The sequence below is a fragment of the Alosa pseudoharengus genome, unplaced genomic scaffold (genome assembly GCF_046254945.1).
Source record: "Alosa pseudoharengus isolate Yale_2024_CS ecotype anadromous, Long Island Sound unplaced genomic scaffold, YU_APseudo_1.1 YU_APseudo_1.1_scf_9, whole genome shotgun sequence".
Lineage (NCBI taxonomy): Eukaryota > Metazoa > Chordata > Actinopteri > Clupeiformes > Clupeidae > Alosa > Alosa pseudoharengus.
In genome coordinates this window covers 5470781-5483484 of record NW_027468881.1, presented here as the reverse complement: position 1 = coordinate 5483484, position 12704 = coordinate 5470781, and the positions used below count along the sequence as shown (strand labels likewise).

General features: G+C 45.6%; 2 protein-coding genes across 3 annotated transcripts in view; both read left to right on the top strand.

Moving 5' to 3' along the window:
• Nucleotides 1-767, top strand: part of klhl12 (kelch-like family member 12) — a 25821-nt gene extending 25054 nt beyond the window's left edge. For both annotated transcript variants that reach the window (XM_076275731.1, XM_076275730.1), the window contains exon 12: nt 603-767. In XM_076275731.1, the coding sequence (XP_076131846.1) occupies nt 603-729 (127 nt within the window). In that variant the 3' untranslated portion in view covers nt 730-767. The remainder of the gene's footprint in view (nt 1-602) is intronic.
• Nucleotides 768-4534: 3767 nt separating this feature from the next.
• tuba5 (tubulin alpha 5) lies at nt 4535-11527 on the top strand. The gene is made up of 5 exons (XM_076275732.1): nt 4535-4687; nt 7201-7423; nt 9620-9768; nt 10123-10803; nt 10941-11527. Exons 1-5 carry the CDS (start codon nt 4685-4687, stop codon nt 11232-11234), a joined length of 1350 nt encoding a protein of 449 aa, XP_076131847.1. The 5' UTR covers nt 4535-4684; the 3' UTR covers nt 11235-11527.
• Nucleotides 11528-12704: the final 1177 nt, after the last annotated feature.

Here is a 12704-nt window from a genome sequence, read left to right as displayed (position 1 = left end):
CCAATGTAGGACTTTAGCCTTTTAATATATTTGCTGCATTGGATCAGTCTTTGTAGAACAGGCAAGAGCTTTCTAGCCTCACGTCAGCAGCGCTGCATCACCCATATACATTAAAACAACCAGCGGATGGCGGGCGGGTGCGGGTTTGAAAGTTGGTCCAAAAATGTTGGTGCGGATGGATGATACGTTTTGCTATGCAGTTACGGTTGAAATAATAGCCCATCCGCGCATCTCTAACGCACACACGCACACACACAGATACACTCAGATATATATATATATATATATATATATATATATATATATATATTATACACACACACACACACACACACACTTTCATAGATGCACTCTGCTCCTCTTTCTCACACACACATAATATGTGCTCAGTACGTCTCAAAAACACAAATCAAATCATGCACGCCATCGTTCATGTGCTCTCTGTTTCTCTCTCTCTCTCACACACACACACACACTCACAAAGACATGCTCAGTTATGTGTCCCGTGGGTAGCTGCAGGAGCAAATGTATTATGGTCACTGAGCTTTCTTTATACCCCTTATCTGAATGACTAATATACACTGTGTGTGTGTGTGTCTCAGCTATGACGGAAACTCGCTCCTGAGCAGCATCGAATGCTACGACCCGGTGATTGACAGCTGGGAGGTGGTGACTTCCATGGCCACGCAGCGATGTGATGCAGGAGTGTGTGTTCTCCGAGAGAAATGACCCTTGACCCCTCGTTGAAGACCACTCCTAGAGGAGGGGACGGCCGGGGGGCGGGGGGGGGGTTGGGTTGGGGTTGGGGTTGGGGAAAGGGGGGGGGGGGGGAGGTTGGAGAGGAATCGGCAGCTCCCATCCGGGTCCATTATGTGCCACGTTCCCCTGGTTTTAGACGAGAGGGCGAGAGACAGCAAGGGAAGAGCACCTGTCTCTCCCTCTCTCTCTATCCAGCGGACGTTGTGATTGGTCACTGCAGTCTGAGTCTACAGTAAGTACCCATAATGAATGTACACGCCCCTTCACTCTGATTTGGTTGGAACACTAAACGACTGGAAGTGGGTGTGGCCAGTGACATCACCTCCGTGTGTTGGTGGCACTGGTTACCATGGTGACCGGCAAGATGCGTGTCCACATGTGCTCAACAGATCAAGGAAATGTGCAATATATGTTCTCTGCCACCGCTGCAATGGATATGAGAATATACACACACACATACGCGCACACATTCACACACACACACACACACACACACACACACACACACTATCACTTCAGCCGCTGCTGTATGCCTTACCGCCCTGTATTGATCAATTTTGCACCTGGTCATGGGACTTTTGTTCATACATACACACATACACACACACATACTCATGTAACTCATTGCCTTTGCTGTAGTTAAGGCTTGGGACTCTAGTATATTTTCTCCATCATGCCATTATGTGCATTCATCTTGCATCAGACTTCTCTTTGATCATTAGGAGTGTGTGTTTGTGTGTGTGAGAGAGAGACTGTGCGTGCGAGTGTGTGTGTGTTTATGTTTGTGTGTTTGTAAAACTATTATTATAATGATTTTAAGTGCATTTAGACACTAAATCTTATTGTTAATAAAGATTGTATTCAGTCTTCTCTTTGGTCATGTCCCTTTACTGCTGTGTCTCCTCACAGGGTGTGTGTGTGTGTGTGTGTGTGTGTGTGTGTGTGTGTGTGTGTCTGTCTGCATGTGTGTTTTTGTCTGTCTGTCTTCATGTGTGACAGTATGTGTGTCTGTCTGTGTGTGAGTGTGTGCGTGTAGTTGTCTTTTCTGTCTACCTGTGTGTGTGGGTGTCTGTGTCTTTCTGTCTCTGTGTGTGAGTCATTACTTATTGACATTTCAGGTGTTTCAGAATCTTCTGGTGCAGTAAGTTTGAAAGAAGTCTTTCTGGTTTTGCCTGTGCTTGAAAAGGAGCTCTAGAATGTCTGATCAGGTCTCTACAATATAACTTACTGATGCGTCACTCTCACCCAGCAGAAATCAATCCACACTGCTCCCACACCCGTGGGCGACCTCACGTGATCTCAGGATCTGACCTGACCTGGGGAAGATGATGAAGCGGGAATGAGCAGTTCTGGACTCTGCAGGTGTCTGGTCCCGCTGTCCTTAGCACTGTACACCTGATCAAGTGTCTATGGTCCAACCGCCCTCAGTGCTGCTCACCTGAGGCAGGTGTGTATGCGTTTCCTCAGTGCTGCTCACCTGACGCAACGGACCCACAATTCAATTCAGCAACGGATGACGTAAGCACATGTAAAGTGAATGGGATGCGTCTCCAGCACTGCAACGCACGCAACTGTGTGTAGAACCTGACAGCAGAGATGGTAGTACACACTTTCCATACTCAAGTGGAAGTACAGATACTGTAAAAATCTGTAAAAAAAATACTCTAGTAAAAGTATAAGTAGTGGTTCAACTTTACTCAAGTAAAAATAACAAAGTACAGACTTACAATGTACTTAAAGTATAAAAGTACAAAGTATCCTGGCCATTTTGAAGGACTAGTTTACCAGTTGTTACTATTAAAGAAGTGGACTGGAGCCTACAATTATTCCAAATTAACAACTGTACTCCTTTACAACTATTTCATTGTCCCTATGACATGTCATGACAAAAAAAAAATCAAGCAAGCTTGTTGCCTACTACAAAGCCATGGGATGAACTTGGCAGAAAAACAACCTCTGTTTGAGGTAAGCTCACTGGCAGAATAGGGCCTAGTCGGGAAATGTCAATTTTTTAAGATGGAAAAGCAGACAAAGAATATGATGTTTTGACGTCTGTACACATCCTGATGAAGCACTGAATTCGATAGATAAGTTTTCCATTATCATGTAACCATTGTCTTGCCGTCGCCACTTAGACGGCACCCCTACAGTTGCAAAGTCAACCCTCTTTTTGGATCACTACTGTCCCATCGATTTACGTATAAATCAGCCTTGATGTTGGGAAAGCACAAAATTACCTCAAATTAAAAACAAATTTGATAGTTCTCCTCAAATGCATTAACACAAAAGTAACAAGACTTTTGAAGAGAGTTTTGAAAATTTAAGGAGTAGGCAGTACAGATATTTCTGTGAAAATGTAGGGGAGTAAAGTGAAAGGTTGTTAAACAAATATTCCAGTAAAGTCCAGATACCTAAAAATGCTACTTAATTACAGTACTTAAGAATTTGGACTTTGTTACTTTTCATCTCTGATGTCAAGTAGCAATGACCAAACGCAGGTGTCCGTGGAATGTGTTGACCAAACGCAGGTGTCTGTGGACTGTGTTGACCAAACGCAGGTGTCCGTGGACTGTGTTGCTGATATTTTACAGAGGTAGATTTTGCAGATTGTGGTGCATTCGTGCCTGCACCACCATAACTTGCTTGGAGACCTGGGGGGTATTCCAAGTACGAGGTTTAGTGACAAACCTGGGTTAGTTAACACGGAGTAAGTGGTAAACCACCTAATAGAAGAGCTGTATGGCTTCATTCTCCTAACAAAACAACACCATAGGGCTCTTGTTGTAGGAGGTTTACCACTTACTCTGAGTTAAGTTACCCAGGTTTATCACTAAACCACGTACTTGGAATACCCCCCTGGTCCAGGGGTTGGATGTCTACGTGCCGAAGCACCATGCTATGTCTGAAGATGTCTATTTGGTTACTCCGTGACGTACTTAGGCACTGGTGTAGTGGGACTCTATAGACTGCTATGGTGACTGCAATTGTGAGAATCTCTCAGGTGACACCCTGTCTGTGCAATTTAGGGCAGTTTTACACTTCTGCCTCCCCATGGAACACGCTCCCATGAGCTGCACACTCAAGTATTCGTATGTACTGTGTGTGTATCCCTGAACTAAAGGACCTTTTGACCTTTAGAATGTCTGGGTTTGGTCAGGGTAAAGTTCCCATCTCTCCACTCCGACATGACCATGATGAGTGTTGGACATTATTATGATAGGTTGTCTTCTGCATACACCACTAAGGGTGATGCTGAGCTACATTGAGAAATGTTTCATTTGTTTTATTACTTATGATGTCCTATTTCACACAGCCACTTACACCCACTGGTGTAGGTATGGCTTTAAACTTCACTATGTGTAGGGGTGGATCTTTTGACGGGTAACCGCAACTGCACTGGTATTTTGAATTTTGAAAGATGCCAGACATGCGCCCCTCGTATGTCTGAAAGGGGAGGAATCTTTTTTCAGCACTATGCGAAGCTGCTCTGCAGAGCAACGCAGTACACAACTTCAAAGCGAATTTTAAAATTGTAGCGTCCCTCCCCTTTCCAATAAACGTATCCTAAAACTTTTCAGGAAAACTACAGGACTATGTATTTGACGCCTGCTGTACTGAATGTCTCAAACCTGACATTTACATTGTATTCATTTCAATTGTGTAAAGCGTAAGTCTTAATTAAGGCGTAATATTATAAAGATATGTCCACCAATAACTGTCCGTAGAGAGCCATCTCCCTTCCGTGCACCAATAGTGCTCGGGTGAAGGCGGTCTCTCCTGCGGCCCGTATAAAAACTTGTCAGTGCATTTCTTCGAATGACATTGCTGTGTTGGCGGAGACACGTAACGCGTCTAAAGTCAACGGAGTCAACGCACAGTTTTTCTCTACATTTTTTTTATCAGACTTTCAAAGTCCATCGCTAAAATGGTGAGTTTTGTCTCTTTTCGCTTTTCATTGTCCTCGTGGTGCGATCTAATTTTGGACCAGATGCGCCACATCCCCAGTGCGCCAACAGTATCTGGACAAGAAAGTCTAAGTTATTACTGTACATGACGGAGTCGTAAAAGAGTTTTTAACTTCGTGACGACTTTCAGTCTGACTGAAAGGTCATTCGACATGTGCCCATTTCATTTTAAAACTGCACACGACAATAACTTTTTTCTGTGCGCACCTTCCTGTTTTTGTGATTTCCTGCCATTTTCTACTAAGTCTTGTTCGTGGGACAAAAGCGAATGTTCTGAGCTTGCCCGTGGTGTACTAGTAGAGGAACAAAGCGGTTCAATGCGACATGTGTGCGGTGTGCTTTTGGAGGAATCCGCGGAATCTGTCGAAGAGGCCCATGTTGGCCCTGGGTTGGGAAACGGGTAGGTGGGATTTTTTCATGCATCGTAGCCGGGATGGGGGGAAGGGATCTCGAGTAGCGGGGAACTCTTCTGCCATAAAGTCACATGCGTCAGCTCCCGCACTCCTTGACATACTTAGATTGGGAAGAACCTTGTACACCTGGTTAAAGGTAGGGTCTGTCTGACGACAAGAACAGACATATAAGTCCGACCTGTACAGTGGTTGGCGGCCTAGTCTGTCGGTTTCTTTTTAAATATTTTTTTCCTCGTTTTTTTCCTTCTTTTTTTCGCCTTGACATTTTTATCCATTGACTCATTCAGGATCGCTTTCGGTAGCACCATGAAGTCGCTTCTCTGTAGCCTGTTCGTGTTTTCCATGTGTGTCGGCCGTTGGTGTTCAAAAAGAAGACGACACATCATTAGGCCTCTTGCAGAGAGAGGTTGAGTTGGTTTCATTGAAATGGTGATTGTGTGCAGCATGTCAAAACCTGCTTAATGGTTACATGTTACTTTTCCCACGATGTTGCCCGTAGTGGGCTGTAGTTCTGGTTCTTTTTACAGAGACAGTATAGGCCCTCATGTAGCGGTAGTTCTCTCTCCCTCTGCTGACACGGTGAGAAATCGTTTGAACTTGGCCTCTCCCTTTCTGCATTATTTGAATGTGAAGTGAAGATTATTTGTCAGAGCCCAGTCGTAAGCTAAGTGGTCTCAGATTGATCTGGTGTGTGTGCTCCTATGAGGAGAGGAGAGGAGTGATTGTTTTAGGAGAGAAACCTGAGCCACCTTATGTTTCTGTACACTCTCCAGATTCACAAGAGGCCCCTCCTTACAGTAACCCACATCCATGCTGAATCCAGTCCAGTCCAGTTCTGATAGTGCGCCCCCCCCCCCCCCCCCCACAACTGGCTTTTAAGGAAAGTGTAGGGAATTTTTTGGCCTCCTGCCCAGATTTTAAAGGAAGCCTGGCCACATTAATCTGAGCTATGCTTTAAAGCGGACCAGACTCATTTAAACACAGAGGGAGAGTGGAAGTGTCCTAGGGCAGTAGTCATGCCCTTCTGACCACGCCCACTCTCGGCTTAGACTCGCTAGTGTGTAAATGAGGAGTGTGTGTGCAGTAATTACAGACTCCTGTGTTTGAGTCTAGGTGGATTCCTGGTCGGCCATTTGTTTTGTGCCTGAGCCAGGTGTGTGTCTATCCTCCTGGTTTTATGACTGAACTCTGACTATGGGAAGGGGCCTGGTCACATTGCTCAGACAGATGCTGCTCCATCCTGGGTCCCGCGCAGGCGGCTGCTTGGCTCTGAGTGTATCAGGTCGTAAGGGTGTCCCGTCACGCAGTTGTTAAAGGTCACACAAAGCCCAGTGTGTGTGTGTGTTAGGCCTGGTATAGTCCTGCGTCCGCGCACGCGGCGAGTGATGACTATTGCGTCATCAATGCGGCATGCGGGGGTGTTGTGTGCCTCCCCACAATGGTGACTGTGCGTCAATGAGACGAACATAAAACTTGCTTCAGGCTTGTGCAAAATTGAGAATGTTAGAATTGGCCTCCATTCAGTTAATGAATTGAAATTTGAATTGAATTGGCTCCGCCCCACAGGAAGCTGAATTTGAATTGTAATGACAGGAAGTGGAATTAAATTCATGGCAATTCAAAGAAATTCCAGTCACACAACAGAATGTGTTGAATCTCCCATACATTCAGTGTTGGGAAGGTTCATTTGGAAATGTAATTGGTTACTGATTTAAGTTGCCCATTATAAATGTGGTTTGGATAACTTTATTCAGATTACTTTTTAAAAGCAATATTCACTAGACTTAAATTATGTATATGAATTTCTTTGAATTTCAATTGTACTTCCTTTAATTCAAATTTGAGTTTTATTATAGATCCTGTTTTTGACCTCAAATCAAATTCAAGAATTGGAATTTAGGAGTTATTCTCAGTTCAATTCTGAATTTTGGTGTGTGTGTCAGTCACTGTCAGTATGCCTGGGTGCCATATGCCCAGCGATATGGTCACTGATGGAGGTCTGCATTTTTTTTTAACTCTTGTGCTTCTCTCTCCTCTCTGTCTCTCTCTCTCTGGTCATCCAGCGTGAGTGCATCTCCATACACGTGGGTCAAGCTGGAGTTCAGATTGGCAATGCATGCTGGGAGCTGTACTGCCTGGAACATGGCATTCAGCCTGATGGCAACATGCCAGCCGACAAGCCCAGAGGTGGCGGCGACGACTCCTTCAACACGTTCTTCAGCGAGACCGGTGCTGGGAAGCACGTTCCGCGGGCTGTGTTTGTGGACCTGGAACCATCTGTGATTGGTGAGAACACAGGGACAGCCCTCATAGGGAATATGGGTCCATCTGAAAACCTCTCTAGACCTTCAGTCAGATCGCTGGCCAACTGTGCCCTCTAGTGGCCACAGACCGCAACTGCCCCCAGTGAAACACTCATGGAAACCTTTGTCTGTGCTGTCTAAACCAGGGCGTGAGGAAGAGGGTTAGCTTTAGCGAGTTAGCATCCCAGCTGGCCTCCACCATCTTTGAAATGGCGTCCAATATGTGCTCACTTCTGGCCCCATTTTCACAATCAAACCAATTAAAGCAACACCAAAGATTTTTTTGTACCTTAAAATAATGTTTCCAAAATTGTTTGTGGTTCATCAACTCGTAACAGGGTGAATGGTACTTCTGCATTCGCTTTGCGGGCCCTCTATCGGCTATAACTGCACTATGTAAGTTTGCCAGATCGGGTAGCGGATCTGTAGTTCCATGGAATGAGACATTAGAAACTACAGATTTAACTTGCATGATGTTGCAATACATCATACTTTCATAAAATCATGCAACATACTCTACCTTGTCTGTGGACATCGTTATTTGCAAAGCCGGTGCTGGATAAACAAATAGCGTGCGTGCGACAGGAAAAGTACTTTGGTGTTGCTTTAAGTGCCACATTTCTGATGGCCACTGATGATGTCATCCGTGTGGATTGTCTGATCCTGCCAGCACAAAATCACCTCAACCACCAATCTGCATCGACGACATACTGTTGTACTATCTTGTCTCCATCTGTAACGTAGCATCTAATTGGTTAACTCTAGATCAGGGGTGGGCAACTAATTTCCCCAAGGGGCCACATGACAAACTGGGACTGTTGAGGAGGGCCGGACCCAAAATACCAAACTCAAGTCTGAACTCAATTCTGTCCAATTCTATTCTGTTCTTGTATAACATTAAGTAAATCATATGGTTTTGTTTACTACTTGAAAGAACAGATGAAAATGTGAGGGAGACCAAGGAAAAACAGCAATAGGCTATTTAATCTATGTCCAGTATTTAATCCTCATTCTCGAAAATTATTTTTTGACATTGACATTTTTTTTTCAGTTTTCAAAGGCTGAACAATATCTACAATATCTATATAATTAGGCTAGGCCATGAAAATGTGAAGGAGTCAGTACAACCATAGGCCTGTGTCACCATTTCATCAACACTCAGCAATATTTCATCATTAAATCATTACCATCATTAAATTAACTCTATGCAGAATTAGACTATGAAAATGTGAAGCAGACAATAGTAGGCTGTCATTAGTTAATCAACATGCACAAAGAAAACTATTTTAAAAATGTAGGCTATGTTTTTGCTTTAACTTTATGCACAAAACTGTGATTGGTCAACTCGCCCTGTGTGTTGAGCCGGCTGCTTCAAGCAACCTGTAGCATCATACTAGTTCGCTAACATAAGCTTTGCAAATAAACTCAGACATATTTTGGTTACAGTGACGGGGTTATTCGAATGTAAACTGTCTATCTGCCAGTAACGTTTTGAAATTAACACTTCGTATCTCCAACAAACAGCAGGAGTTCGTTCTGACAACCTTTGCGGTGGTGAGCGACGCAGACATAAGAGACACAAAACTTTGAAAGGTTTACGCCGACTTAAAGGCAACTGCATTGTGTCGACGCAGAAGCATAAATTCTATTCACCAGATGAGGGTGTTTACATCGTATGCATCCACGCACAAATGTATGGGCGTACAAATAGCAGTCGCTTTCAAAATAAAAGCAACAATATTGATTTGCGTGCATTATCTCTATGCTAGGCTCTTGACTATTGTTCTTTCACAGACCTTACGCGGGCCGGTCAGGGAAAGCCTACGGGCCGGATGTGGCCCGCGGGCCGTATGTTGCCCATGTATGCTCTAGATGGTGCTGGAAATGAGCCCTGTGAAACTCCATTTTGAAAAAAATGGTTGCTGTGAATTTCAAACTTTGATAGCTGGCCTAGCTACCTAGCATGGACCATTGAAATGAATGGGGGCTCTGCTCCCTCACTCTTTCCAGATCTATGTACAGTAATACACTCCATGGTCTGAATCGTTTAGCAATTATAATATAATATAATAAACATAATAATATATATATATATATATATATATATACACACAAGTGCAGGCCACAGCTCCTTGTGTGTCCCATCCGTCATTGTTTGTTTTTTTTGTCCGTGGCGTAGATGAGGTCCGATCGGGAGCCTATCGCAGCCTGTTCCACCCTGAACAGCTCATCAACGGGAAGGAGGATGCAGCCAATAACTACGCCCGCGGACACTACACTGTCGGCAAGGAGATCATCGACATAGTCCTGGAGCGTGTTCGCAAGCTGGTGAGTGTCGTCCTCGTCACTCTGTGCCGACACTCTTTGTTGCAAATCAGGTTCTGCCTGCTGGGACGAGACAAGCACAAGGAGTTTACTATTGTCAATCCTCTTGCATTTCTTGTGTGTGGAAGAATCCCAGTCATATCTCCTGGTTCTTGGTGGTAAAACATTATTTCTGTGTGGAACTTGACTAATGATACTGACAATTGCCAAGTGTGTCTCCTGCTGAATGTACAGTACGGGCCTGTAGGGCTCTCATTTACAGTAGACACTCACACTCTTTCTCTTTCCTCTGCGCCAGTGCAAAAGCCTCACATGGTGAAATAACTTTTGCTTTCTTTGTTTCTCCCTATCTCGTAGACTGACCAGTGCACAGGTCTTCAGGGCTTCCTCATCTTCCACAGCTTCGGAGGCGGCACTGGCTCCGGCTTCACCTCCCTGCTGATGGAGCGCCTGTCTGTCGACTACGGAAAGAAGTCCAAGCTGGAGTTCGCCATCTACCCCGCGCCCCAGGTGTCCACGGCAGTGGTGGAGCCCTACAACTCCATCCTGACCACCCACACCACCCTGGAGCACTCCGACTGTGCTTTCATGGTGGACAACGAGGCTATCTATGACATCTGCAGGCGCAACCTGGACATTGAGCGGCCCAGCTACACCAACCTCAACAGGCTGATTGGCCAGATCGTGTCCTCAATCACCGCCTCCCTCCGATTTGACGGAGCCCTGAACGTGGACCTGACTGAGTTCCAGACCAACTTGGTGCCCTACCCTCGTATCCACTTCCCCTTGGTGACGTACTCTCCCATCATCTCCGCTGAGAAGGCCTACCACGAGCAGCTGTCTGTCGCCGAGATCACAACTGCTTGCTTCGAGCCGTCCAATCAGATGGTGAAGTGCGACCCTCGTCACGGCAAGTACATGGCCTGCTGCATGCTGTACCGGGGAGATGTGGTGCCGAAGGACGTCAACGTGGCCATCGCCAACATCAAGACCAAACGTTCCATCCAGTTCGTGGACTGGTGCCCCACTGGCTTCAAGGTGAGTCTGGAAGAGTGTGCTGTGCTTGGGATTGGTTGATCCCAGAGAAGAGAATGCATGTGATTGGTTGTTCCCACGTGCCATGCCATGATGCTTTGCTCTAAACTACTGATCTCACTTTCTCTATTCCCATTCAGGTTGGCATCAACTACCAGCCGCCCACGGTGGTGCCCGGTGGAGACCTGGCCAAGGTGCAGAGGGCCGTGTGCATGCTGAGCAACACCACCGCCATCGCAGAGGCCTGGGCCCGCCTGGACCACAAGTTCGACCTGATGTACGCCAAGCGTGCCTTCGTGCACTGGTACGTGGGCGAGGGCATGGAGGAGGGCGAGTTCTCCGAGGCCCGCGAGGATCTGGCGGCGCTGGAGAAGGACTACGAGGAGGTGGGAGCGGATTCCGTGGAGGACGAGGAGGAGGGCGAGGAGTACTGAGCGGAGCCTACTGCATCTTCTGAGCCTGCCGCCCACTGCCACCCCGCAAAAGGGATCAACATTCTCTTTCGTCTGTCTGTTTCTCTGTGTGTGTGTCTGTCTGTGTGTGTGTGTGTTTCATCTGTCCTGCTGTCTGATTTCTTTTGTTTGTGAACTCTGTTTGTACTTGTGGTGTTGTCTGATAAGTGACTGGTCTCAGTTCTTCGTGACCGTTGTGTTTCTAAAAACAGACTGTGCTGCTGCCCACTGTTTCAGTGTTTTTTATTCCCCTGAATAAAGATCTTGTGTTTACATCTGCTGCTTCGGAGGACTTAATGTGTGTGTGTGTGACTCCCCATGGGATGCACGGTAAGATGTCACTTCCTGGTGTGTGTGTTGAACTCCTTGTACTGGCTTGTCCAGTTTTTGCTTATAACGCTAGACTCCTGCTACATACTGTACCCTGAGGATTATATAGGTGGATGATGTACAATGCCATACGGTGAATAGCTACACAGAAGATGGTAAATGCACATTCAGACTTGCTTTGGGGACTGCCTCAACATTATGTCCCTTCATACTCTGCAGCATAAAAACATGTTTTCCAGTGTCAATGAAACGTCAGTGTACATATACATTCGAAATATATGTAGACTATTCTTTTAAAATGCTGGGATTATATGGTGATTCTGATTATTGTGTAAAAGAATGGTGGTGTTGTTAACCAATATAGGGCTTCACTTCCTTGGTTGACTAGCCCCAACAGCAGGTTCGACTAGTTTGTCTTGATTCATCTCCAAATAGGGGGGGTATAGGAAGGACTAGATCTGGTTTGGCATGGTGCTCATGTAAATGAATGATTTGCATATGTCCAAATTATAGTAGGCCTATGCCAAGAAACAACAACTTTCCTGTGGTGTCAGTGGACGGTTTACTTCGCCTGTAGGCCTCTGGTATAGCCTTGTATGAACCAGAGTAAACTGTTTTGTAAGGTCATTTTCTCACGTGGTAACCAGGAACGTTCCGTAAAAACTATCGGTTCAATGCGTGAAACGTGGGTGGAAAAACCTCCCCCTCCAATCTCCTGTGATGGACATGTCACACAAAACGGCCTGTGGGGAGTCTATGGTGGCGTCGTTCCGGCTGACCTTGACATTGTTGTCTGATGCTTTGAATGAGTCGATCTGCTGTTGAAGGACCCGTATACTAGACATTCGCACAGTGTTAAACTTAAGATAAGTTTATAACTCAATCCAGGGTTCAAAATAAATGCAAATGCTAGTTCCGCTTCTACTGAATACGAACAGCTCTGAGGCAGAAACTACCGACTGCAAGGAGCGCCAAGCATTTCAAGATAGGCCAGTCAGTCTAATGTAAAATCTCGTTCTATCTCCTTTAGCCTAATAGGAGTTATAGGCACATTGGAGTGCTGACTGAGTGACCTACTTCACTCTTACTGTTGGATATGAGAGCAACACACGGTGGTGTTTT

Excerpts from the sequence above, each read along its gene's own strand:
- tuba5 (XM_076275732.1), top strand. Across the intron at positions 7,424-9,619 it reads CCTGGAACCATCTGTGATTG|ATGAGGTCCGATCGGGAGCC; the intron begins GTGAGAACACAG and ends TCCGTGGCGTAG. Across the intron at positions 9,769-10,122 it reads TGGAGCGTGTTCGCAAGCTG|ACTGACCAGTGCACAGGTCT; the intron begins GTGAGTGTCGTC and ends CCTATCTCGTAG.